The sequence below is a fragment of the Salvelinus alpinus genome, chromosome 9, assembly GCF_045679555.1.
Source record: "Salvelinus alpinus chromosome 9, SLU_Salpinus.1, whole genome shotgun sequence".
NCBI lineage: Eukaryota > Metazoa > Chordata > Actinopteri > Salmoniformes > Salmonidae > Salvelinus > Salvelinus alpinus.
This window is the reverse complement of record NC_092094.1, coordinates 51,137,160-51,163,244: the sequence shown is the minus strand read 5'-3', so window position 1 is coordinate 51,163,244 and position 26,085 is coordinate 51,137,160. Positions and strand designations below refer to the sequence as shown.

The 26,085-nt window shown below is 42.3% G+C and overlaps 1 protein-coding gene across 5 annotated transcripts in view; it reads right to left on the bottom strand.

The window, feature by feature from the left end:
• Positions 1 to 1,483: 1,483 nt before the first annotated feature.
• LOC139530313 (nuclear cap-binding protein subunit 3-like) overlaps positions 1,484 to 26,085 on the bottom strand; it is a 41,248-nt gene continuing 16,646 nt past the window's right edge. The window contains exons 1-13 of one of the 5 annotated variants that reach the window (XM_071326599.1): positions 23,912 to 24,108; positions 13,963 to 14,065; positions 13,720 to 13,845; positions 13,515 to 13,649; positions 13,233 to 13,384; positions 13,025 to 13,133; positions 12,166 to 12,265; positions 6,183 to 6,283; positions 5,633 to 5,936; positions 5,297 to 5,481; positions 4,860 to 5,042; positions 4,495 to 4,742; positions 1,484 to 2,284 (exon numbers count right to left, since the gene is read on the bottom strand). In XM_071326599.1, the coding sequence (XP_071182700.1) occupies positions 2,252 to 2,284; positions 4,495 to 4,742; positions 4,860 to 5,042; positions 5,297 to 5,481; positions 5,633 to 5,936; positions 6,183 to 6,283; positions 12,166 to 12,265; positions 13,025 to 13,133; positions 13,233 to 13,384; positions 13,515 to 13,649; positions 13,720 to 13,845; positions 13,963 to 14,065; positions 23,912 to 24,070 (1,938 nt within the window). In that variant the 5' untranslated portion in view covers positions 24,071 to 24,108 and the 3' untranslated portion in view covers positions 1,484 to 2,251. Of the gene's footprint in view, positions 2,285 to 3,524; positions 4,743 to 4,859; positions 5,043 to 5,296; positions 5,482 to 5,632; positions 5,937 to 6,182; positions 6,284 to 12,165; positions 12,266 to 13,024; positions 13,134 to 13,232; positions 13,385 to 13,514; positions 13,650 to 13,719; positions 13,846 to 13,962; positions 14,066 to 14,762; positions 14,825 to 23,793; positions 24,109 to 26,085 lie in introns of those variants that run through there. The other 4 variants (XM_071326601.1, XM_071326598.1, XM_071326602.1 and 1 more) reach the window with 4 other exon arrangements.

The following is a 26,085-nucleotide window of genomic DNA, read 5'->3' as shown; positions in this document are numbered from 1 at the left end:
CATTTTACATTTGCATAAATTAACATGGTTTGAATGAGAACCACAAGAATACAGAGGTAGCTGTTCAAAATTGTCCTGCTCCTTGGCCAAATAAGCTACAAGACCAACTTTAAAACATTCAGGCTAACTTCAAATTCTTTATAATCTTTATCAACTATAACTACATTGAACAAAAATAAACACAACATGCAACAATTTCAAAGATTTGACTGAGTTAAAGTTCATATAAGGCAATCAGTCTATTGAAAAATTTATTAGGCTCTAATCTATGTATTTCACATGACTGGGAATGCAGATTTGAATCTGTTGGTCACAGATATCGTAAAAAAAAAAGTAGGGGAGTGGATTTGAAAACCAGTCAGTATCTGGTGTGACCACCATTTGCCTCATGCAGCATGACACAGAGTTGATCAGGCTGTTGATTGTGGGCTGTTGAATGTTGTCCGACTCCTCTTCAATGGCTGTGCGATGTTGCTGGATATTGGCGGGAACTGGAACACACTGTCGTGTCTCACACATGCTCAATGAGCGTCATGTCTGGTGAGTATGCAGGCCATGGAAGAACTGGGACACTTTAAGCTTCCAGGAATTGTGTACAGATCCTTGCGACATGGTGCCATGCATTATAATGCCGAAACATGAGGTGATGGCAGCGGATGAATGGCATGACAATGGGCCTCAGGATCTCATCGCGGCATCTCTGTGCATTCAAATTGCCATTGAAAAAATGCAATCGTGTTCGTTGTACGTAGCTTATGCCTGCCCATACCATAACCCTACCGCCACCATGCTGCACTCTGTTCACAACACTGGCATCAGCAAACTGCTCGCCCACACAACGCCATCTGCCCGATACAGTTGAACCAGGATTCATCCGTTAAGAGCACACATCTCCAGCGTGCCAGTGGCCATCAAAAGGTGAGCATTTGCCCACTGAAGTCGGTTACGACACCGAACAGCAGTCAGGTTAAGACCCTGCTGAGGACGACGAGCACGCAGATGAGCTTCCCTGAGACTGTTTCTGACAGTTTGTGCAGAAATTCTTCAGTTGTGCTAACACAGTTTCATCAGATGTCCGGGTGGCTGGTCTCAGACAATCCTGCAAGTGAAGAAGCCAGATGTGGTTGTCCTGGGCTGGCGTGGTTACAGAGTCTGCGGTTTTGAGGCCAGTTGGACGTACTGCTAAATGCTTGAAAACAACCTTGGAGGTGGCTTATCGTAGAGAAATGAACATTAAATTATCTGGCAACAGTTCTGTTGGACTTTCCTAAAGTCTGTATGCCTCGTGCATGCTCCCTCAAAACTTGAGACATCTGTGGCATTGTGCTGTGACAAAACTGCACATTTTAGAGTGGCATTTTATTGTCCCCAGCACGAGGTGCACCTGCGTAATGAGCCTTCTGTTTAATCAGCTTCTTGATATGCCAAACCTGTCAGGTGGATGGGTTATCTTGTCAAAGAATAAACTGCTCACTAAATGGGATGTAAACAACATTTCTGGGATCTTTTATTTCATCTCGTGAATCATGGGACCAACACATGTTGCGTTTATGTATATCTATATAGTACCAGTCAAAAGTTTGGACACACCTACTCATTCCAGGGTTTCAAATGTTTTTGTCTTCAAGGCAAAGGGTGGCTATTTTGAAAAATCTAAAATATATTTTGATTTGTTTAACACTTTGGTTACCCCCTGTATATTTGCCTCGTTATTGTTATGTCATTGTGTTACTTTTATTATTTGATTTACTTTTTTTAGTAAATCATTTCTTAACCAACAATGCAGTTCAAGAAATAGAGTTAAGGGCTTGTAAGGAAGCATTTCACGGTATACACACACATACAGTACCAGTCAAAAGTTTGTACACACCTACTCATTCAAGGATTTTTCTTTATTTTTACTATTTTCCACATTGTAGAATAATAGTGAGGACAACAAAACTATGAAATAACACATATGGAATCATTTAGTAACAAAAAAGAAGTGTTAAATCAAAATATATTTAGCCACTCTTTGCCTAGATGACAGCTTTGCACACTCTTGGCATTCTCTAAACCAGCTTCACCTGGAATGCTTTTCCAACAGTCTTGAGGTAGTTCCCACATATGCTGAGCACTTGTTGGCTGCTTTTCCTTCACTGTGCGGTCCAACTCCTCCCAAACCATCTCAATTTGGTTGAGGTCGGGTGATTGTGGAGGCCAGGTCATCTGATGCAGCACTCCATCACTCTCCTTCTTGGTCAAATAGCCCTTACACAGCCTGGAGGTGTGTTGGGTCATTGTCCTGTTGAAAAACAAATGATAGACCCATTAAGCGCAAACCAGATGGGATGGCGTATCGCTGCAGAATACAGTGGTAGCCATGCTGGTTAAGTGTGCCTTGAATTCTAAATAAATCGGTGTCACCAGCAAAGCACTCCCACACCATCACACCTCCTCCAGTGCCTCAAGGTGGGAACCACACACGCGGAGATCATCCATTCACCTACTCTGCGTCTCACTAAGACAAAGCGGTCGGAACCAAAAATCTCAAACTTGGACTCAGCAGACCAAAAGGACAGATTTCTACCAGTCTAATGTTCATTGCTCGTGTTTCTTGGCCCAAGCAAGTCTCCTCTTTTTTATTGGTGTCCTTTAGTAGTGGTTTCTTTGTAGCAATTTGACCACGAAGGCCGGATTCAGTCTCCTCTGAACAGAGATGTGTCTGTTACCTTAACTCTGAAGCATTTATTTGGGCTGCAATTTCTGAGACTGGTAACTCTAATGATCTTATCTTCTGCAGCAGAGGTAACTCTGGGTCTTCCTTTCCTGTGGCGGTCCTCATCAGAGCCAGTTTCATCATAGCGCTTGCACTTCAAGAAACTTTCAAAGTTCTTGACATTTCCCAGATGACTGACCTTCATGTCTTAAAGTAATGGACTGTCATTTCGCTTTGCTTATTTGAGCTGTTCTTGCCATTATATGTACTTGGTATTTTACCAAATTGGGCTATCTTCTGTATACCACCTTGTCACAACACAACTATTTGTCTCAAACACATTAAGGAATAAAGAAACTCCACAAATTACATTTTAACAAGGCACACCTGTTAATTGCAATGCATTCCAGGTGACTACCGCATGAAGCTGGTTGAGAGAATGCCAAATGTCCAAAGCTGTCAAGGGGAAGGGTGGCTACTATGAAGAATCTCAAACATATTTTGATTTGTTTAACACTTTTGGTTACTATATGATTCCATGTGTTATTTCATCATTTTGATGTCTTCACTATTATTCTATAATGTAGAAAATGGAAAAATAAAAAACCATAGTGTCCAAACTTGACTGTGTACACACATAAAATAACTCACCAAACTTAACTCTTGATCTGTTAAAGCTAGAGACACCAAACTAACATGTTTAAGGCTATCCTATCCACCAAAATACTTTCAAAGAGCCGAAGCTAGTCAATTTCTTGGAAAATTGCCTTCTAGTTGATTGTATTCTCAGTCAAATAAAGAGTTGTTACAATTGCCAAGACAAGCAGACAGTTGTTGACATGTTTTATTTCTGCTTAGGCCTTAATGAAATCAATTCCTTTTCTGTCTGGGAATGTAAGGTTGTCCTCCAACCGGCACACTATTCCCTACATAGGGCTCTGGTCAAAAGTAGTGCACTATGGGGCTTTGAAGGACGGCACAGTCATTGAAGAATCTTCTGCCTTGAAAAACATAATATGAACATTGGCCATTTGCACATAAAACATTCAGACAGTACAAAACCTTTCCGTAGAGAATCGATTCATCTGGTTTAGTTGTCTCTATGGGCCAAACCTGTGGAAGGAAATAAATTGCCACAAACCCAATAATTGTTGTTCAAAGTCACTCACACACAGATACCATATACTGTATGATCCTGTGTCTGGTACCACACAAAGAGACAGGGAGAGCTCTCAGTATCTGCATCTTATCCTCGTCCCAGTTCTTCTGTAGTTGACATCACAGGGGCTAACAGAGACATTTATATTGCCCTTTAAATATTTGACATGACTTGAAGTGTAGGTAGGCCATCAGTAAAATGTCACAGGAACACGTTTGATCAGAACACCAGTCCCATGGGCTGCAGAGATCATGTGATTAAACAAAAAAAAAAGTGCCTCCTGTCCTGACAAACATAACTTCTCTCCACATCAGACAATTCTGTCCAGTTCTTGTGTTCGTACGATGGACCAGGCCACAGCAACAGGGGCCCATAAGGATCTAAACAGAGACGAGTAACTCAAGGAGAGCAGGGGTGGAGGTGGTCACCTTGCTGCTCTAGATGAAGGCATGACCCAATCCACACTGATCTAAACCCTCCCCCACCAGTGGTATTTATTCTCCATTTCACTCACACCTCTCTTCCCATTCTCAGTTTCTATCAACACGTCTCGCTCCCCTACCCATTCTCTGCCTCCCTCCTCTCCCTCAGTCTCTCAGGAGTCTGAGTCAGACCCGTTGCTGCTCTCCCGGCTGACCTCTATCTGTAGCGAGGGCAGGTTGTCAAGCCGACTCCTCTTCATCTTGTGGGTCTGCTGTTCCTTCTGTTTGATCAAGGCCCCCCACACCTTCTGCAGTGCAGAGTCGTTCTCCTTCTCAACATCTTCTCCTCCCTGCCCCCCCAACCTGGAGATGGTTGATCCCGAACCCGCTCCGTGACTGGGAGGCTTCCGCTCGGGAACCTCGCCCTTATAGGAGGAGGGGCCGAGCCTGCTCCACAGACGACCTGGAGAGGGAGGGGGTTCAATATTAAAGCGCTTTCTTTCAGTGTCTTTTCAACAAACCTACTGCATTATTGACTAATAGCAGTATATGGACATGTGCGTTTTTCTTCCTTATTTACTTGATTTCCTGTCTTTGGACGAATCAGGGTAGAGGCGGCGGGTGTCTTGTTTGACCACGCCCAGTCGCCTGTGCACATCTGTGATCGGCTGTCGGGGAGGGGGTGAGTCTCGGGAGGCGACGGGAGAGGTGGAGGGTCGTCTCTCAGAAGAGTACGGCCTCTTCCCTAACCGCTGCCTCACATCTACACACACACACAACCCAGAACATGGTTAAATACAACATATAGTGTCCGGGAACAAGATTACATTGATATTGTTATTTATGTATTACTTCAGTTTATTTTTGTAAATAATCGAACACTTTTCTTATTAACACTGCATTGTTGGTTAAGGGCTTGTAATTCAGCATTACACTGTAAGGTCTACACCTGTGGTATTCGGCACGTGACTAATAACATTTGATTAGATTGACTTTGTAGACTGGTGGACAACTGACCTGTCTTTCCAATGCTGGCCACAGGGTGGCCATGTTTGTGCTGGGATAGGCCACGTCTCTTCTCCTCCAATAGCTGCCTCACGTCCATCACTTTCTCCACCGCACTGCTTTTGGTCTCGCCCACTGATCCTCCACCAATCCTGTTCCGGATGCCACTGCCGCTGTCACTCCGAACAGCAGAGTGTCTGAAAAACACAGACAGCAAATGTTTCCCCTATGTTTACCTACATTAAAAAGGTCCACATTCTACACACGCACAGACAAAGACACAGACTGTAGGCTCCTGAGGTTGGTCATGGCCTTGTCTGAACACAGGGTCACCCACCACCCACTGACCGTATAGTCTTGAGGTTGGTCTCGACCTCGTCTGCATACATGGTCATCTTCATGCTCTTCTTGGGAGAGGGGGTGGAGATCATCTTGAGCTCCAAGTCATAGTCCATCTCGTCTGAGTCCGACAAGACCGAGGGGGAAGAGGGTCTGCCCAAACGACTCCACAGGGCCACCACTGGGTCCCCCACCCTCACCCTCCCTCTTTCCCCCTTCTCCTTGTACTCCACCACCCTGTCGTCTGAGTCCATGTCTTCTTCCTCATCCTCTTCTTCCTCTATTGGTTCTTCTGGCAGGTTGATCAGGTCAGCTGGAGAGGGGGGGGGAGCAGAAAGAGGGAGAGGATGAAGGAGAGAGAGGGGGAGGAAGTCAGATTAACACAGGGGATCTGTAAATTAACATTTGCACATGTTGGGCCTCATCTGTAAACGTTTGTGTGTGTGTGCGCGTTGTCACCCAAGTATATTTAGGGTGACGTGTGAGTGTGTTGTTCCCAGGGTTGGGGTTTGTAGAGCAGTGCATGTATGCAGGGCAGGGTGTGTTTATGTGTACTTACCAGAGTGGCTGTGTTTGTAGGGCGGTGTGTCCCCCATGCTGTCCCCTATGAGAGGTTTCTTGCTCTTGCTCACAGTTCTGCGTGTGTGATACCGTCTCTTCCTGCAGAAGGTGACAGACATTAGCAACAATAAACATACCCACCCCTACACAGTACAGTCTATACATCACCTAGCACCCACCCTATACCTTCTATACTTCACACAGTAGTCTATACATCACCTAGTACCCACCCTATACTTCACACAGTACAGTCAATACATCACCTAGCACCCACCCTATACCTTCTATACTTCACACAGTAGTCTATACATCACCTAGTACCCACCCTATACTTCACACAGTACAGTCTATACCTCACCTAGTACCCACAGTATACCTTCAACATTTAACCTAACCACATCCCCTTAACCTTCTAGTCCGGGGTATTCAAATCTTTCCCTACAGGGTCCACAGTACTGCTGGTTCTGTTCTACCTGATAATTAATTGAACACACCTGGTGTCCCAGGTTTAAAATCAGTCTCTGATTAGAGGGAAGAATGAATAAAAGCGGTGGAACTGACTACCAGGTCCAGTTATACATTTGGGGATCCTAGACTAACCAGCATGTCTTTGTGATAGAAGGAAGGGGGTCAAAATGGAAAATAAACTGGGGAAAAAAGACGGAAAAATAGATGAGAAGTAGAGAAAATGAGTGAGGGGAGAATAAAAGGGAAGGGAATAAAAGGGTGTTCAAGCAGTGGATGACAAAGAAATGTTCAGGGATGCAAACCTGTCAGGACATGTTTTCAGTGAAGAAAAGTCCCTGCTAGGGGGAAATTAAACAAATAATATGATCTACATGATCAGTCTCTGTGTGGAAAATAAAGTGGTTCATGTGAACCTAACTCACAGCTAAAACATGTACAGAAAGCAATCCAATGATATTTGTTGCCAAGACTTTACTGCAAATGACACCGAAGTCTAGAGAAAAAAACAATGCACTAATATTACAGTTAGCCATGACAGCCTTTATAACAGAACGCTTGTGACCACACACACATCTAAATATTGAACTTGGGAAAAAAACATCTTAAAGTAGAAATAGAATGAAGCAAACAGGCATTCTATTGTTGCTCTATCGTAGTGGCCAGTATAGTAGACATCGATCAGGTGCACAAGGCTACAAGTGTTCAAAAATAACGTTCACTGAGTAAACCATTGAATAATCCCCCCTCACTCATACAAAAGTTTTACTGTCAAGTTCAACACAACAAAAGCAGTATATTTGGGCTACACTGCACGGTATTACATTGTGGACATCTGTTCTACAATGTGCCAGCAGAGCAGGATACCATTTGTTGGCATAATTGATCTCTTTCAGGCAGCGAGTACACCTGGCATACCCCTTTTTACCCACTGTATTGAACGAAGTAAAGTGTGTTCTTTCACCTCATCCAGCTTAAGCCAGGCCCAGCTCCAGCTACACTTGATCCCTGAATCCACTTGTTTAACAAGCAATGCCTCATTTTCACCCAATTCACTCATTCTGAAAATTAACCACAGAAGGAAAACAGTTTGTTAGCTAGTCAACATTTCACACAGATTGCCAGTAAGCAACTAATGCGTTATAACTTTATGCGTTATAACTAATGCGCAAGTACGACATGGTTCTCCCAGATGCATTGTTAGCGTTCAAGTTGCTAGACACTTGGGAGAAAGGGAGAAACAGTCGGCTTTGACTGCTTGTACTGTGCTGACTTTTGCATCTATGAAGTCGGCACTAAAAAGAATATTTGGTGAGAAGACGTCTGTCGCGCCAATAACAGATGGAATGCAAGTGAGTGACGCAGCATATTACACGGAGCAGCAGAGAAAAGGCGCCAACAAGTCACGTTCTCAAGACAACCAGAAGAGGGCGCCATTTCCCGGCACAAATCCACTGGACACATATGGAAGGAGATCGAAATGTGCTATTTGTCAAAGCACTTACCATTGGGTTAAAGACTGTCCTCATAAAAATGAACAAGTTAAACTAACAGAGGAAAATGTAAACACAGAGATAGAGCAGTGTAACATTACACTGTTTTCAAATGAATCTGCTTCTGATACTGAGATTTTTATAGTTGAATCCTTAGGATCTGCTGTGATTGATACTGCATGTACACGGACAGTGTGTGGTGCAAAATGGCTTGATAGCTATGTCAGTGAACTAAATATGAAAGAAGTACAAAATGTGATTGACACACCAAGCAACAGAGCTTTCAAATTTGGAGATGGGAGAATTGTCCATTCTACCAAGAGAGTTAAGATACCAGCAAAAATTGGTCAGACTAAGTGTCACATTGAAACAGAGGTGGTCCCTACAGATATCCCCTTACTATTAAGCAAAGCTTCCCTCAAGAAGGCAGAGGCTGTACTAGACATAAAAAATGACAAGGCAGTGATGTTTAAACAACCAGTGACTCTTGAACTTACTACCTCAGGCCACTATTGTGTAAACATTTTAGACAAAGACATCACACAGAGTCCATGCAAAAATGAGATTCTGACTGACACAGAGCACATGAAGATTCTGACGAGAACATGAGCACTAAAGAAAAACAAAGTATTGTTAAAGCTTTACAAACAGTTTGGACATGATACAGTTAACAGACTTCAGAAGTTACTCAGCAGTTCAGGGAATAATGATGATGAGAAGTACGAAACTGGAAACAAAGTGTACTACAAACGAGTTGACTGTCAAGAGTGGAAAGGACCGGGAGTAGTCATTGGTCAAGAGGGTGTGGTGATATTTGTGAGGCACGGAGGCATGATTGTCAGGGTGCATCACTCAAGATTGCGGAAAGTAAATGATCAACAAGATAGAGGGGCTGTTGCTGAGAATCAGTCTCCTAATGAAAATGACAAAAAGGACACAGTAACAGACACAAACCTACCAGATGTCGCATCCAATGATATGGACACCGAAACTGACACAGGAAATGGAGCAGAGACCTTCAACCCTGCCACAGGTAATACTGTTGAGCGTTCAAATGAGGAAAACATTCAACAGCCACATGTGTTAAGAGAACATGGTTGTTCCAATCTGAAAACTGGACAAACTGTTAAATACACGGACAGAGAAAGTGGTATTCCACATACAGCAACCGTCATTGGACGAGCAGGAAAAGCAAAACACAAGAACTGGTACAACTTGCAGTACTCTGAACCAGCTACACTTTCTGGTACAACAGGGTCAGCTGACCTGCCACTTGTAGATAATATCAGAATTGAACCAATGGAAAATCGAGAAAAACAGAATGACATTCAAAATGATGATGTACTTGAAACAAAGGACGTGTCATTTGACTCAGCTAAGCTAGATGAGCTCAGTAATTGGAGGAAAAATGGAGTGTTTGAGGAAGTCAAAGACATTGGCCAAGTGCGTCTCAACAAGGTGGGTGTGTACCCTTAAAGAATCCTTAACTGGAATAGTGCCCAAAGCACGTCTAGTGGCTAGAGGTTTTGAGGAGCTGGCTGCTAAAGAACTCCCAAAAGACTCACCGACATGCGCCTCAGAGTCACTCAGATTGCTGATGTCAGTGATCTGCCAGAAAAAATGGAAACTTAATTCCATAGACATCAAATCTGGATTTTTGCAGGGAACAGAGCTGTCAAGGGACATTCACATCCGACCTCCGCCCGAAGCTAAAAGTGAAGGACCACTGTGGAAACTAAAAAAGTGTGTGTATGGACTGGCAGATGGATCACTCTACTGGTACAACAAAGTCAAGGCAACAATGCTGAATACAGGTGGAAAAATGTCACAAGTGGATCCTGCAGTCTTCTATTGGCTTGATCAAGACTGCAATGTGACTGGAGTACTTGCCTGTCATGTTGATGACTTTATCTGGGGTGGCTCACAGACCTTTGCTTCAACTGTGATTCCACACCTCAAAGCTGTTTTCTAGGTTGGTCGTGAGGAGCATGATCATTTTTGTTATGTTGGCATAGTTTATTACAGTTGATGGAAAAATACTGATGCAACAGGAGAGCTATATCAAGAATCTTCAACCCATCCACATGGATTCTTCAAGAGCCGTACAAAGGAATTCCCCTCTATGTGGAATTGAAGCTGGTCAATTGAGGTCAAAGATGGGACAAATTTTATGGGCTGCGAGACAGAGTAGACCTGGTTTGATGGTTGCAACTTGGCATCTAACACAAAACACGCCACTGTACAAACCATTCATGAGGCAAACAAAGTTGTTCGTAAACTGAAATCACAACAAGTGACTTTCAGCATGTTTCAGCATGTTGGAAAAGATGACTCTTTGAAACTAGTTGTCTTCCGTGATGCTTCGCTAGGTTAACACTGGTGGGACAAAACGGCACTTCCTACCTGTAGTTTGTGTCACTGACAACTACTCATTAGTTGATGCTGTGAAGTCAACCAAGTCTGTCACAGAGAAAAGACTTTGAGATTAGCAGCATCAAGGAACTTATTCAAGCACAGAGAATCCAGCGGATTCTGTGGTCGACCACAAAGGAACAGCTTGCTGACTGTCTGACTAAAAAGGGAGCATCCGGTCTTGTGCTCCTACAGGCTCTCAGTAATGGAAAGTGGCAGCTTGAGTAATACAAATAAAAACTGTCACACAACCCATTTGTAATGGGGATCTTGAATAATACTTGGACATTTAATTATGTTGTTGATGTTTTTTTTGTCTTTAAAGAAAAGGGTGAGATTGTTAAGTTCATGTTCTAAGTATCCCTATATTTCTGTTATTACGGGGCTATCACTCAGTCAAGAGTGCGCATGCGCAGGAAGTCTTGTCGTTGTTGGACCTAGCCTTGAGTGTAATGGCTACCTTGTAAGTGTGTTCATATAGTAGAGTAAACTTTGTTAAACTGGAACCTTGTCGTTGTGTCATTTCGAGTTAACAGTGGGCCACTGCGCCACTCGGGAGGTTAGGCTACTAACGTTAGCTCATCTGATGTTGTAACGTTAGCTAGCTAGCTAGCTGTCTGACTTTATTAGCCAGCTAAAGTTGGCTAATGTTGCTCAACATTTCTCTGGCGAGCTAACGGAGAATTCTTAATTCTAACAATACTTGTTCCACCACACTTTCTCCCTCACATCAAATTTTCCAAATGCCAGTTGTTTTTTGGTTATAGCTTATGAAGTACGCTTCATCGCCTTCTTACCCCCGGCTCCGTGGTCAGGCCTCTCCACCTACCTCTTCGTTATCTTTCAGGGAAACGCTGCTGTAACTGGCAAACTGCCTTTGCACCCTACTGGGGTCTTTCCAGAGCGCGCACTGATTTTGTAACTAGCAAATAGGTCGGCTCTTCTCTCTTCAGTCGCGTGCTGCATTCTGTTATGTGAATGATTGGCTGGGCCTTGGATTGGCTGAGCCAGCGTCACTCGTTCGCTTACAAACGCGCATCACTCGTTCGCTTACAAACGCACGTCACTCGTTCGCTTACAAACGCACGTCACTCGTTCACTTACAAACGCACGTCACTCGTTCACTTACAAACGCACGTCACTCGTTCGCTTACAAACGCACATCACTCGTTCGCTTACAGCCAGTAGTGATCCAAAGCCCCCCCGCCAAACTTCTCATCAGATCTACACGATTCACGTAGGTCACCTATATTTGCTTTAAAACGTCGAAATTCAGCCGAAAGGTGACTCGTTTGCATCCCTGAATGTTAGTAATGTAGAACCTTGTTTTTTTTCCTGATAAAGGGAAAGTGCAGACAAAGAAAAAGTTAGATGGTGTCAGGAAATAGTGAGCAAAAAGACAAAAAGGAGGACAATGTACAACAGTGTAGCAGCATATCCGTTCCAGTCAGCCATGGTGGTGCTGAGGATCTGACTGTCTGGTGGCGGCTGCCATGATGGCTTAGCACACCACTGTATCGCCATGGAGCCGCACCACAGGGTCATCTGGTGCGCCTATCCAGCATGTATGAATGAATGAACGTAAGGAAGTGGGTGTGTGTGTGTGGTTACCAGGAGTTGCTGAGGATGCCCCTCATGCCTCCGTAGTTGGGGTTGCCGTACTTCATGTAATATCTGCTCTTCCTCACAGCACCCAGCTCCTTCTTATCATCTGAACACACAGTGAGAGAAACATTGTACCAGAATCCTAATCTTACCACTCCTTCAGACGTCAAATACAACTTCAAATTCTTAAGAAGAAACTAATACTTGTGAGTTATGATAGTTGCTAAATAAATGTTGCTAGCTTGGCGTCCGAAGCCTTTGTTTGTAGTGTGTATACGTCTTGTGAGCGTGTCTGTACAGTACCAGTCAAAAGTTGACACAACTACTCATTCAAGGATTTTTATTTGACCATCCTACTACTCTTTGTCTTCCTTTCCTGTGGCGGTTTCATCATATCGCTTGATGGTATTTGCAACTGTAGTTGAAGAAACTTTCCGGATTGACTGACCTTCATGTCTTAAAGTAATGATGGACTGTCATTTCTCTTTGCTTATTTGAGCTGTTCTTGCCATAATATGGACCTGGTCTTTTACCAAATAGGGCTATCTTCTATATTCCACCCCTACCTTGTCACAACACAACTGATTGGCTCAAACTCATTAAAAGAAAGAAATGACACAAATTAACTTTAAACAAGGCACACCTGTTAATTGAAATGCATTCCAGGTGACTACCTCATGAAGCTGGTTGAGAGAATGCCAAGATTGTACAAAGCTGTCATCGAGGCAAAGGATGGCTACTTTGAAGAATAAAAATAAAGAAAAGAGTAGGTGTGTCCAAACATTTGACTGGTACTGTAGGTAGGTAGGTAGGTAGGTAGGTATGCATGTACATAAGTATGCATGCAAGCAAGCAAGCATCTCACCGTGAGTGGCCAACCTCAGGAAGAGTCTGTTGCCCTTGAAGGGTTTGGTGGCTGGACGTAAGTCGTTCCGGAGCAGTGACTCAATCTCTGCCTGGGACAGCAGGTCCACCTGAAACACACAGGTAAATAACATGCAGCGTTTCCACACAAACACAGGTTACTAACATGCAATGTTTTCCACAGAAAACAGTCTCGCATACAGTTTTACCTGGGTGATCTCAGGTTCTGTTTTCTTCTCAGTCTCTCCCTCGCTGGCTTTTCCCTCACTTTCCTCACGGTTCTCTTTCACCGGCTCTTTTTGCTCCTCCTCCACCTCTCCATCATCATCATCATCATCATCGGAACCTGATTGCCCTCGAGCTGAGAGAATGGCAGGCAAATTTCAGTGACAAAACACATCAAGTACATGCTTCATATGACTGACCACACAAGCACCATATCGCAGTTCTGACCATTAACACAGAATTACCCACAGTACCTGTACACTCACCCTTGCTCTCCTGGGTGGGATCACCAAGTTCTTTGGTGTCGTCTGTCTCTTTGGTAACCACCTCTGGGTCAGGCACGTGGCTGATGTTGATCAGAGCCCGGGTGGAAGTGACATCATCCAGCCACACCACATTACCTAGGAAACAATATTTAATGACATGTTAAAACAGACCATTTATTGTCAGTTGCCGCTGTGTGTTACTCACAGGAGGTGTCGTCGATCCACTCGATGTGTGCTGGAGGGTACTCCTTAAAGTAGCCAAACACATCCTGGGTGCTCATATCATCCACACCCGCCACGTGCAACGCCTCCAGACGCAAGTTAGAGATGGCTGAGAAAGGGAGAGTGTATTCAGGTGTGAAAGTGATAGAAACACCAGCTAAGTCTATTTGCGTGTAGTTATCTTCAGTTTGTCTCTATCCAGCACTGTGTGTGTGTGTGTATGTACCTTTCTTCATGGTGTCTCTGTCTAGCACCACAATCTGGGCTGGGTTGGCCTCTGCACAGAAGTGGAACCTTTCTGCGCTCTTCTCCGTCCTCTCAATCGCCTCCTAGAAACACAAAGTCAACAAAGGCAAGATGCGTTATGGCAGTGAAAGTTTGACTGTTGGTTTAGCCTCATCTTTCAACGATGGAACTAGTATTCATGCAAATGTTTGCCAGATCACTTTCAGGTGTGGTTATGTAACAAGTTCTGAAATTCATGTCGCATAATAATTACACAATCTGAATAGTTCCATGCCTGATATCGGTGTACATTCCTTTTGTTGTTGTTCGTGCCCTTTTAATGTTGCACACCTCCTTCTGCATTCCCCTATATAAACGTCACCTGCCCCCGTTACCTCATCCCTGTCTACTGTACCCATGTGGAAGAGGTAGGTAGGTTACTGTCAAATTGTCCCATAAATCATAATCAATCCTATGTTAAGACACTTATAAAATGAGTTTATATGGTCACTGACAGGGCATTATAAAATGGTCTCCCACCATTTTTGTGATATGTATGCATTTGTCATGTATTAACTTTCTATCTTGTAATGTGTCCCTACTGTACATGTTAGCTAGCTACTGTAGGTTACATGTCGTCGTTGGGCTTGCATGGCTATTCATGTCCCCTTTCCGTGTGACTTTGTAGAGGGCAGCATAAGCCTATACTGTACATTTACATTTCATACTGTACATTGAGTTTGCATTATATTGTACTGTTATGTGAAATGAGATTGTATTATTGGGCCCGGAATACTGTACCCATGTGGAAGAGAGGAGTTGGCGCATAAGGGCATTACAGCATTTGTTTATGGAAGTTTTTCCTGTAATTATCAGAAAATAAAACAGATCAAAATGCGATGTAGAGGCAATCTACACCGGTCACACTTGGTGCAGTGTCCATTCAGATCTGCATGATAGCCACTGGACTCCGTGTGCAAATCTATGCACCAGAGGTACAGCGCATTTAGGCACGAAGCAGAGACATTCAATACTTTGTTTGGTGTTTACTAACACACAAAAAAAGGTTATTGATCCGTGTCAAGAGATATTTTATCACTGCAGATACTTTTTTTCCTCTTGAAGACATTCTCAGTTTCATTTAGAATGTTTATGAATATGCATACTGAACATGGATTTCCACGTGTGGTGGAGGAATAACATGCTGCTTGCTAGCTAACATGGATATCCACGTGTGGTGGAGGAATAACATGCTGCTTGCTAGCTAACATGGATATCCACGTGTGGTGGAGGAATAACATGCTGCTTGCTAGCTAACATGGATATCCACGTGTGGTGGAGGAATAACATGCTGCTAGCTGGCTAACATGGATTTCCACATGTGGTGGAGGAATAACATGCTATTAGCTAGCCAACATGGATTTCCACATGTGGTGGAGGAATAACATGCTGCTAGCTAGCCAACATGGATTTGCACGTGTGGTGGAGGAATAACATGCTGCTAGCTAGCCAACATGGATTTCCACGTGTGGTGGAGGAATAACATGCTGCTAGCTAGCCAACATGGATTTCCACGTGTGGTGGAGGAATAACATGCTGCTAGCTAGCTAACATGGATTTCCACGTGTGGTGGAGAATAACATGGTGCTAGCTAGCTAATATGCATCTGTTGCTACACCGTATTCAAAAGATTAGCCAGTTGGCTAGACTATGGCTGGTTCAGGAGCAGAATTTTTCATAAGGATTTAGGGGAAAAAAATGTTTGCCCATAGAAAGAAAGAATAAGATTAAGCTCCGGTAATATGGGTAGCCTAACTAGGCTGGACACATGACATTTTTAACAATGATTTTTTCTGATAAAAACTAGTTCATTGCATCTGCCGTGGAGCCCAGTTTATGTGTAGATTGATGAGGATTTTTTAAATCAATTTTAGAATAAGGCTGTAACATAAAATGTGGAATAAGTCAAGGGGTCTGAATACTTTCCGAATGCACTGCATGTCTGCATAACGAGGAAGTAGGGGAAAAAATGGCTACATCTATTTCTGGTCTAGCCATCGATGTCAGCAGAGTACGCTGTCCAACCTTATGTCATTAGAAAGATGGGAAAGACGCTAACCAAATTCCCATATCGATCAATGTGATAAAATCATTTTCCAAAGCGTCTGGTCTATATCTTAACATTAATAAATGTGAACTCATGGCTGTCAAAGATTGTGTGACAACCTCATATTATGGTATTCCAGTGAAAGAAGAACTTACACATTTAGGCATAACCATTACAAAGGATCAGAAGTCTAGAAGCTTACTAAATTTTAACCCTCTTATTAAAAAAAAACATAAGCTAAATCAATGGCTACAGAGGGACTTATCTTTAAAAGGAAGAGTCCTAATAACCAAGGCTGAAGGTATCTCTAGACTCATCCTTTGTTCAAAAACGGCCTTTACACAGATTACAACTTCTCATTTCCGACTAATTGAAAATGAAATTTTGTTTAAAGTATCATCCTTTCTTAAACAAGCCATACAAAGCTGGTTACATTTTCAGTTTTATCCTCCAGAAAAGATAACATTTTGTTCTATGGTTAAACTCAAATATACTGATAAATAAAAATATATATTTTTTTCATTAGGATTTTAAAAATTGTATTATATTTATTAAATTATGATTAGAGGAGTTGTCACATGCAGCTATTGAAAATATATGGGAAAATCTGCTCAATCGAAATTTACAACCAACTGATTGCAGCACTACCACAAAAATGGAGGCAGCAAGTAGAAAAGGGAGAAAGCGGGGAACTTGTTTGCCTGCCATATATTAAAGATACAAGTTGGCTGAAAGGAATTGGCATAAATAGAAAAGTATACCAGTTTCATTGGAGGACGAAAATGTTGACAGCTGTGCCGTACAGGTTGCAAAATAAATGGGAAGATATTTTTGATGTACCGATTCCATGGCACATGTTTATGAACCGGTAAAAAAAAAGAAAGAAAAACACTTGATTCAACCGTTTTTAAAATTATATGACATTCTTGCCACCAACAGAATGCTATATACTGTTGAAGTCGGAAGTTTACATAAACTTAGTTTGGAGCCATTAAAACTAGTTTGTTTCAACCACTCCACAAATTTCTTGTGAAAAAACTATAGTTTTGGCAAGTCGGTTAGGACATCTACTTTGTGCATGACAAGTAATTTTTCCAACAATTGTTTACAGACAGATTATTTCACTATCACAATTCCAGTGGGTCAGAAGTTAACATACACTAAGTTGACTGTGCCTTTAAACAGATTGGAAAATTCCAGAAAATTGTCATGGCTTTAGAAGCATCTGATAGGCTAATTGACATAATTTGAGTCAATTGGAGGTGTACCTGTGGATGTATTTCAAGGCCTACCTTCAAACTCAGTGCCTCTTTGCGTGACATCATGGGAAAATCAAAAGAAATGTCAGCTAAGACCTCAGAAAAAAAATTGTAGACCTCCACAAGTCTGGTTCATCCTTGGGAGCAATTTCCAAAACGCCCAAAGGTACCACGTTCATCTGTACAAACAATAGTACGCAAGTATAAACACCATGGGACCACGCAGCCGTCACGTTCTGTCTCCTAGAGATGAATGTACTTTGGTGCAAAAAGTAAAAATCAATCCCAGAACAACAGCAAAGGACCGTGTGAAGATGCTGGATCTGTATCCACGGTAAAGCGAGTCCTATATCGATATAACCTGAAAGGCCGCTCAGCAAGGAAGAAGCCACTGCTCCAAAACCGCCATAAAAAAGCTAGACTACGGTTTGCAACTGCACACAGGGACAAAGATCGTACTTTTTGGAGAAATGTCCTCTGGTCTGATGAAACAAAAATAGAACTGTTTGTCCATAATGACCATTGTTATATTTGGAGGAAAAAGGGGGAGGCTTGCAAGCCAAAGAGCACCATCCCAAATGTGAAGCACAGGGATGGCAGAATCATGTTGTGGGGGTGCTTTGCTGCAGGAGGGACTAGTGCACTTCACAAAATAAATGGCATCATGAGGTAGGAAAATTGTGTGGATATATTGAAGCAACATCAGTCAGGAAGTTAAAGCTTGGTCACAAATGGGTCTTCCAAATGGACAATGACCCCAAGCATACTTCCAAAGTTGTGGCAAAATGGCTTAAGGACAACAAAGTCAAGGTATGGAGTGGCCATCACAAAGCCCTGACCTCAATCCTATAGAACATTTGTGGGCAGAACTGAAAAGGCGTGTGCGAGCAAGGAAGCCTACAAACCTGACTCAGTTACACCAGCTCTGACAGGAGGAATGGGACAAAATTCACCCAACTTATTCCGAGAAGCTTGTGGAAGGCTACCCGAAACGTTTGACCCAAGTTAAACCATTTAAAGGCAATGCTACAAAATACTAATTGAGTGTATGTAAACTTCTGACCCACTGGGAATGTGATGAAAGAAATAAAAGCTGAAATAAAGAATTCTCTCTACTATTATTCTGACATTTCACATTCTTAAAATAGTGGTGATCCTAACTGACCTAAGACAGGGAATTTTTACTAGGATTAAATGTCAGGAATTGTGAAAAACTGAGTTTAAATTCATTTGGCTAAGGTGTATGTAAACTTCCGACTTCAACTGTGTATGGTGCATACAACAATCTCAGCTTTTTAGATTTTGCTGTGAAGAGACAGAATCATTTATTCTGGTATTGCCCCTATGTAGCTTGTTTCTGATCACAGGTTCAGGAATGGTAAAAAAATACCAATCACAACACGCACTTAAAAATATAAACAGACATACCTATATCTCCACCTATAGGAAACAATGGGACGACCTCAGACTTCCATGAGTACATTTTAACTACCAGCAATTGTTCACAGCATTGTATGCTGCCCAAACGTACATTAGAAATAATATGTTATCCCGATTTAAAATGGTGTAGAACTTCAAAGCATCAAAATACATACATTGAGATACTTGGAGAAATAGACAGACATGTCCCCATTTCCCCAAAATAATGACTGTATGAAAGTTCTAAGAGCAGTCTTATTTAACCAGCATATGATTTATCTACCACCATTTGCCTTTTTGTAGTTTGTAGTCTAGCGGTTAAGGGCATTAACCAAAAGGTGGCAGGTTCGAACCCCCGAGCCGACTAGGTGAAAAATCTGTTAATGTACCATTGAGCAAGGCACTTCATCCGAATTGCTCTTGTAAGTCGCTGTGAACGAGAGCGTCTGCTAAATGACAAGAATGTTAAATGTAAACTAGGCCTCTCTGTGAACGCGTGGCAATAACTTATTAACGTTGTATTATTCACAGATCTACTCCTCTGACGACATGGCAGGCAGCCTCCTCTGATGACATGGCAGGCAGCCTCCTCTGACGACATGGCAGGCAGCCTCCTCTGACGACATGGCAGGCAGCCTCCTCTGACGACATGGCAGGCAGCCTCCTCTGACGACATGGCAGGCAGCACACTACTGAAAACGAACTGCTCCGCAAAGCAAAGGCTCTTTTGAGAGCTACCAGATTTATATTGACGTATAAATAGAATGGTGTTTTTGGTTAATGTCAGTTTCATTGCTATGCTATAAATTGTTATTTTAAGGTTGTAAGTGATCAACTTAACTATAAAATGTTATATTTTGCAATTCTGAGTAATTACTACTTTAGTAAGAATATACACCTTATTCAGTATTACTGCAATTGCTAAATCATTCCAATAGATTGCAACATAAGATCTCGAATGAAATTTCAGAAGATTAGTTTAGTTTCTCCCTGGATACACCACTCCCCTCACAGGAAAACTCTGCAGAAGTTTTTCCCCCATCCATTTCCACACTGCTAACACAAGACTGAAAAAGTATTTACCGATTACTTTGTAATATGATGATTCATGTTTATTACTACCTGTTTTTATATTATACTTGATTACTATAACGATTATCAATAATCCTGAACATTAATTCAGTCACCCCTGGTCGACAAAAACGTATTTTCCCAGTACATTCATTGTTAAATTCATCAACCAGCCGCTCTGCCTTCTCGCACAAGTAGCCAACTCAACAAGCCCCGCCAAAAGCTTGTGCCGTCAACAGCAGCGAGCACTCTGCCTTCTCGCTCAAACGAGGGGCATGTTGGGGTAAATTTCTTGGCTGGCTATGGAAGATACACGCTTATATATTTTATATTCAGACGCTGTTCATTCGCACGGTCACATGAGATATTAAGATGAGGTCGACCGATTATGATTTTTTAATGCCGATACCGATTATTGGAGGACCAAAAAAAGCCGTAACCGATTAATCATATATATTTATTTGTAATAATGACAATTACAACAATACTGAATGAACACCACTTATTTTAACTTAATAGAATACATCAATCAAATCAATTTAGCCTCAAATAAATAATGAAACATGTTCAATTTGGTTTAAATAATTCAAAAACAAAGTGTTGGAGAAGAAAGTAAAAGTGCAATATGTGCCATGTAAAAAAGCTAACGTTTAAGTTCCTTGCTCAGAACATGAGAACATATTAAAGCTGGTGGTTCCTTTTAACATGAGTCTTCAATATTCCCAGGTAAAGAAGTTTTAGGTTGTAGTTATAGGAATTATAGGACTATTTCTCTATACCTTTCATATACCTTTGACTATTGGATGTTCTTATAGGCACTTTAGTATTGTCAGTGAAACAGTATAGCTTCCATCCCTCTCCTCACCCCTACCTGGGCTCGAACCAGGAACACATCGACAACAGCCACCCTCGAAGCATCGTTACCCATCGCTCCACAAAAACCGCGGCCCTTGCAGAGCAAGGGGAACAACTACTCCAAGTCTCAGAGCGAGTGACGGCACCGATTGAAACGCTATTAGCGCGCACCCTGCTAACTAGCTAGCCATTTCACATTGGTTACACCAGCCTAATCTCGGGAGTTGATAGGCTTGAAGTCATAAACAGCTCAATGCTTGAAGCATTGCGAAGAGCTGCTGGCAAAAGTGCTGTTTGAATGAATGCGTACGAGCCTGCTGCTGCCTACCATCGCTCAGTCAGACTGCTCTATCAAATCATAGACTTAATTATAACATAATAACACACAGAAATACGAGCCTTTGGTCATTAATATGGTCGAATCCAGAAACTATCATTTCGAAAACAAAACGTTTATTCTTTCAGTGAAATACGGAACCGTTCAGTATTTTATCTAACAGGTGGCACCCATAAGTCTAAATATTCCTGTTACATTGCACAACCTTCAATGTTATGTCATAATTACGTAAAATTCTAGCAAATTAGTTCGCAACGAGCCAGGCGGCCCAAACTGTTGCATACACCCTGACTCTGCGTGCAATGAACGCAAGAGAAGTGACACAATTTCACCTGGTTAATATTGCCTGCTAACCTGGATATCCTTTAGCTAAATATGCAGGTTTAAAAATATATACTTCTGTGTATTGATTTTAAGAAAGGCATTGATGTTTATGGTTAGGTACATGTTGGAGCAACGACTGTCCTTTTTCGATTATATGCAACACAGGACACGCTAGATAAACTAGTAATATCATCAACCATGTGTAGTTAACTAGTGATTATGATTGATTGATTGTTTTTTATAAGATAAGTTTAATGCTAGCTAGTAACTTACCTTGGCTTCTTACTGCATTCGCGTCTCAGGCAGGCTCCTCGTGGAGTGCAATGTAAGGCACGTGGTCTGAGACGGCGCTTAGATAGAAACAACATTTCTCCGCCATGTTGGAGTCAACAGAAATACGAAATCACATTATAAATATTCCCTTACCTTTGATGATCCTCATCAGAATGCACTCCCAGGAATCCTAGTTCCACAATAAATTGTTGTTTTGTTCGATAATGTCCATTATTTATGTCCAAGTAGCTACTTTTGCTAGCGCGTTTAGTACACATATCCAAACGCTCGTGCAGGTCCCGCATAACGTCGGACGAAAACTTCAAAAAGTTATATTACAGGTCGAATAAACTTGTCAAACTAAGTATAGAATCAATCTTTAGGATGTTGTTATCATAAATATTCAATAACGTTCCAACCAGGAGAATTCCTTTGTGTCTATAGAAGTAATGGAATGCAAGTCGCTATCATGTGGAATGCGCATGACCACTGACTACTGACTCAAACATCTCCCATCCGGCTCAACATCACAGTAGAAGTTTCATTCAACATTCTACAGACATCTAGTAGAAGCCGTAGGAAGTGTAAACAGATCCATATCCCACTGGGCTTTCAATAGGCGATGAGTTGAAAATCGACCAGCCTCAGAATTCCCACTTCCTGTTTGGATTTTTTCTCAGGTTTTTGCCTGCCATATGAGTTCTGTTATACTCACAGACATCATTCAAACAGTTTTAGAAACTTCAGAGTGTTTTCTATCCAACAGTAATAATAATATGCATATATTAGCATCTGGGACAGAGTAGGAGGCAGTTCACTCTGGGAACGCTATTCATCCAAAGAAAACGAGGGCTGAAGGTTTAAATTGCAAACTTCCCTTGCTTGGCTAATCATTTGGACCGACTACAAATATGGCTGCAGGGATTCCCCCAAGGGCATAGGGCCGTCTATTTTGAGTTTGAAACGTAGCCAGTTTCCACTGCAAGTATACTTTGTCCACTGCATGATTACTTCATATTTTGGCAAATTTAGTACAACATCCAGGAACTTTTGACATATTAACAATATCCATACTGTAATGAAACAGGCAGGGAGCAGGTCTCGAACCCTCGACCTTCTAGCCCGAAGTCCGGCGCGTTATCGACTGTGCCGCAAAAGCATACTCGTGCGGCAGAGTCCACATTCGCGCTTACAATACTCCCTCCTTTCAAAGACGCGTCCTCGCGCTAGCTTGCAACTCTACGCCTTACAGGAACACGCTCACCGGCCAAGCACACGCACTGTCGTGGATGCAAGGTCCGATCACTTCTGACACCAATGTAATGAAACAGCAGGGAGCAGGTCTCGAACCCTCGACCTTCTAGCCCGAGGTCCGGCGCGCTATCGACTGTGCCGCAAAAGCATGCTCTTGTGACAGAGTCGATTTCCGCGCTTATAAACCCAGGGTCGTTACAATACTATAACCAATAAGCATACTCTATACTCAATTCACTTCACAAATAGTATGGTTAGTGCAGTCAGTAGGAATATTCTAACACAGCTCTAGATTTGACCTGAAACAAAGTGTTGTTTAAAATGTATTGTCCAGCCTAAAATTGGCAACATTTTGAAAACGAGGACAGGGACACGAGTTTTGTTTACAATTTCTTAAGGGGAAAAAAATGGGGTAGAACATGTTTCATTTTTGATGGTTTGGCGCCAGCCATCTCTTGTACCGTGGGTCACTACAACCTGTACCTAGGCAAAACAGTGATATCGCTCACCAACTATCCTTAACCTTGTTAATATTAAGTTACCTGAGGTAAGCCTTCAAGGTTTGTGCGGGTAATTATCATTGCTAACAATAGCGAAGCTGGCATTTTAACGCAGAACAATGAGCTGGGAAAATAAAGTCCTTAAAATGAGATGGTGCCCAATAGAACTAATAAGAACTGGCAGGGTGAAAAATGCCCTAAAAGAAGGCCTGTTTATATTACTATACGGCAACATTATGAAACTGGGCTCCGTGGTGGATGCAATAAACTCGTTTTTAAATCAGAAAATGTGTCCAGTCTAGTTCGTCATAAAATATGTAAAGTTAACGTTAGTTTGCTAACGCTAAAAACCAACAAGTATAGCTACTGTAGCTTGCTAGTTAGCTGCAAGCTAAAAACAGAGGCACTTATAGCGAGGATATTGACTAGTTACCGTTAGCTACTTGGCCATCTTGCTACAGTAGCTCACTGAGTTCCTCCGATAACCAGACACTATTCGCAGGCCCAGAAGGTACGCGAGCCCGCGGTCTTGTGAAGCCTACTTCACTCACCGGCAGCAATTCATTCAAGGACCGGTTAACAGGGATGTCCTCTGCCTCGAGTTCGCCCTCCTCCACCTCCATCGGTTCAAATTCGCGGGCATCGCGGTCTGAATCCGACTCTGAGCAGTCTGGCTTTACCGAAACCCGTAGGCTGCGTACTGCGGCCATGATGCGAGCAAACGGTTTCAAAACAGGAACTAATGCCCCGTTTACATCGTGACGTACTTTATTACGCCGTACGTCATCTTCACGGAGTCTTGTAGCAAAGATTTTTTCTAATTAACCCTGTGAGTGTAGCGTTATTATCGCAAGATTGAGTTGATGTTTATCAGTGGTTGGCATCCAACGTTATGGTGCATTACTTGCCTAGTTAAATAAAGGTTAAAATAAATAAATAAAATTACCGCCACCTACTGTACTCAGTGTGAGGAGACCGTCCCTCGTCAGATATCACATTTATTTTGGGAGATTGTAAAATATATTTTAATTCAAGACAGGATAAATATATTGTTTCAGGTGATAATAAACATGTTTTATTTAGTTACTTTTTCCTCAACTTTATAGCAAGTCAAGCTAGCTTGCACTGCAGAGCAACTAGCTCGCTAAAAGCTTCTTTTTTTTTTTTACTAACCCAAGATAGACCACATCCTGTCGTTTCCAATGGGAGGCAAGTGAGCCGAGTAGGTGGGATCAAGTATGGAGATGTGTTTTTCAAAGTCGCATTTATTGGTCTATCAGATGTCAGTCAGATGGCTTAGTTACGTATATAAAATAAATTGTCATCATATTCAAATGAAGTTCAAATGAGATGCAGATGTTGGACTGGACTGAGATTTGGAGAAGAGGGAATGCAATGCTTTTCGAATAGTCTTGAAGGAGTTCCCACATATGCTTAGCACTTGTTGGCTGCTTTTCCATCACTCTGCGGTCCAACTCAACCCAAACCATCTCAATTGGGTTGAGGTCGAGTGATTGTGTAGGCCAGATCATCTGATGCAGCACTCCATCACTCTTCTTATTGGTCAAATTGCCCTTACACAGCCTGGAGGTGTCCTGTCCTATTGAAAAACAAATGATAGTGGGACTAAGCGCAAACCAGATGGGATGGCGTATCGCTGCAGAATGCTGTAGTAGCCATGCTTGTTAAGTGTGCCTTGAATTGTAAATAAATCACTGACAGTGTCACCAGCAAAGCACCCCCACACCATCACACCTCTTCCTCCATGCTTCATGGTGGGAACCACAGATGCGGAGATCATCCGTTCACCTACTCTGCGTCTCACAAAGACACGGCAGTTGGAACCTAAAATCTCAAATCTGGACTCATCAGACCAAAGGACAGATTTCCACCGGTCTAATGTCCATTGCTCGTGTTTCTTGGCCCAAGCAAGTAATTTTCTTCTTATTGGTGTCCTTTAGCCTTTAGTAATGGTTTCTTTGCAGCAATTCGACCATGAAGGCCTCCTCTGAACAGTTGATTTTGAGATATGTCTATTACTTGAACTCTGTGAAGCATTTATTTGGGCTGCAATTTCTAATAAACTTATCCTCTGCAGCAGAGGCCGTGGCGATTTTAGCATGTAAATCTTGGTGGGGCAACAAACAAACAAAAATGTGGGATGCATGCCAGCAAAGCCACTACACAACACAACACAACACTAAACAATACATTAATTGCACTATAACGGTGACAAACGGTGCCCAAAAACTGTTAGGGCCTACATAAAAGCTGTCCAAACAGCATAGTCCCAACAGCAGTCCCAACACCTTACCACTGCTACACCGGTCTTTCAGCAGAGCCTTGTCTAGCAGCGAAACAGTTCATTCAGCTTCATTTACTGTCTTTAAAAAAATATATGGCTGACTTGCTTAAACAAATGTGGTTTCTACTGACAATTGAGATGTACAAACTATGACATAACGGGACGACAAGCGGATAAGAGGCAATCTGTCAGTTCGATTAAGACATTAATGAGCGAGCGACAACGGACGTTGTCAAAATCAATAACTATTTGTTCAGCACTTTTGAAATGTACAGCGACATAATTCAGAACATGGGCCGTTCTTACAGTGTTCTCCCTGTACACCAAGTCAGAACCGTAGGATAATAATGAAAGCTCTTACAATATTCAATAATGATATTTCTCTAAAACAGGTTATAGGCTACATGTGCACCACCAACA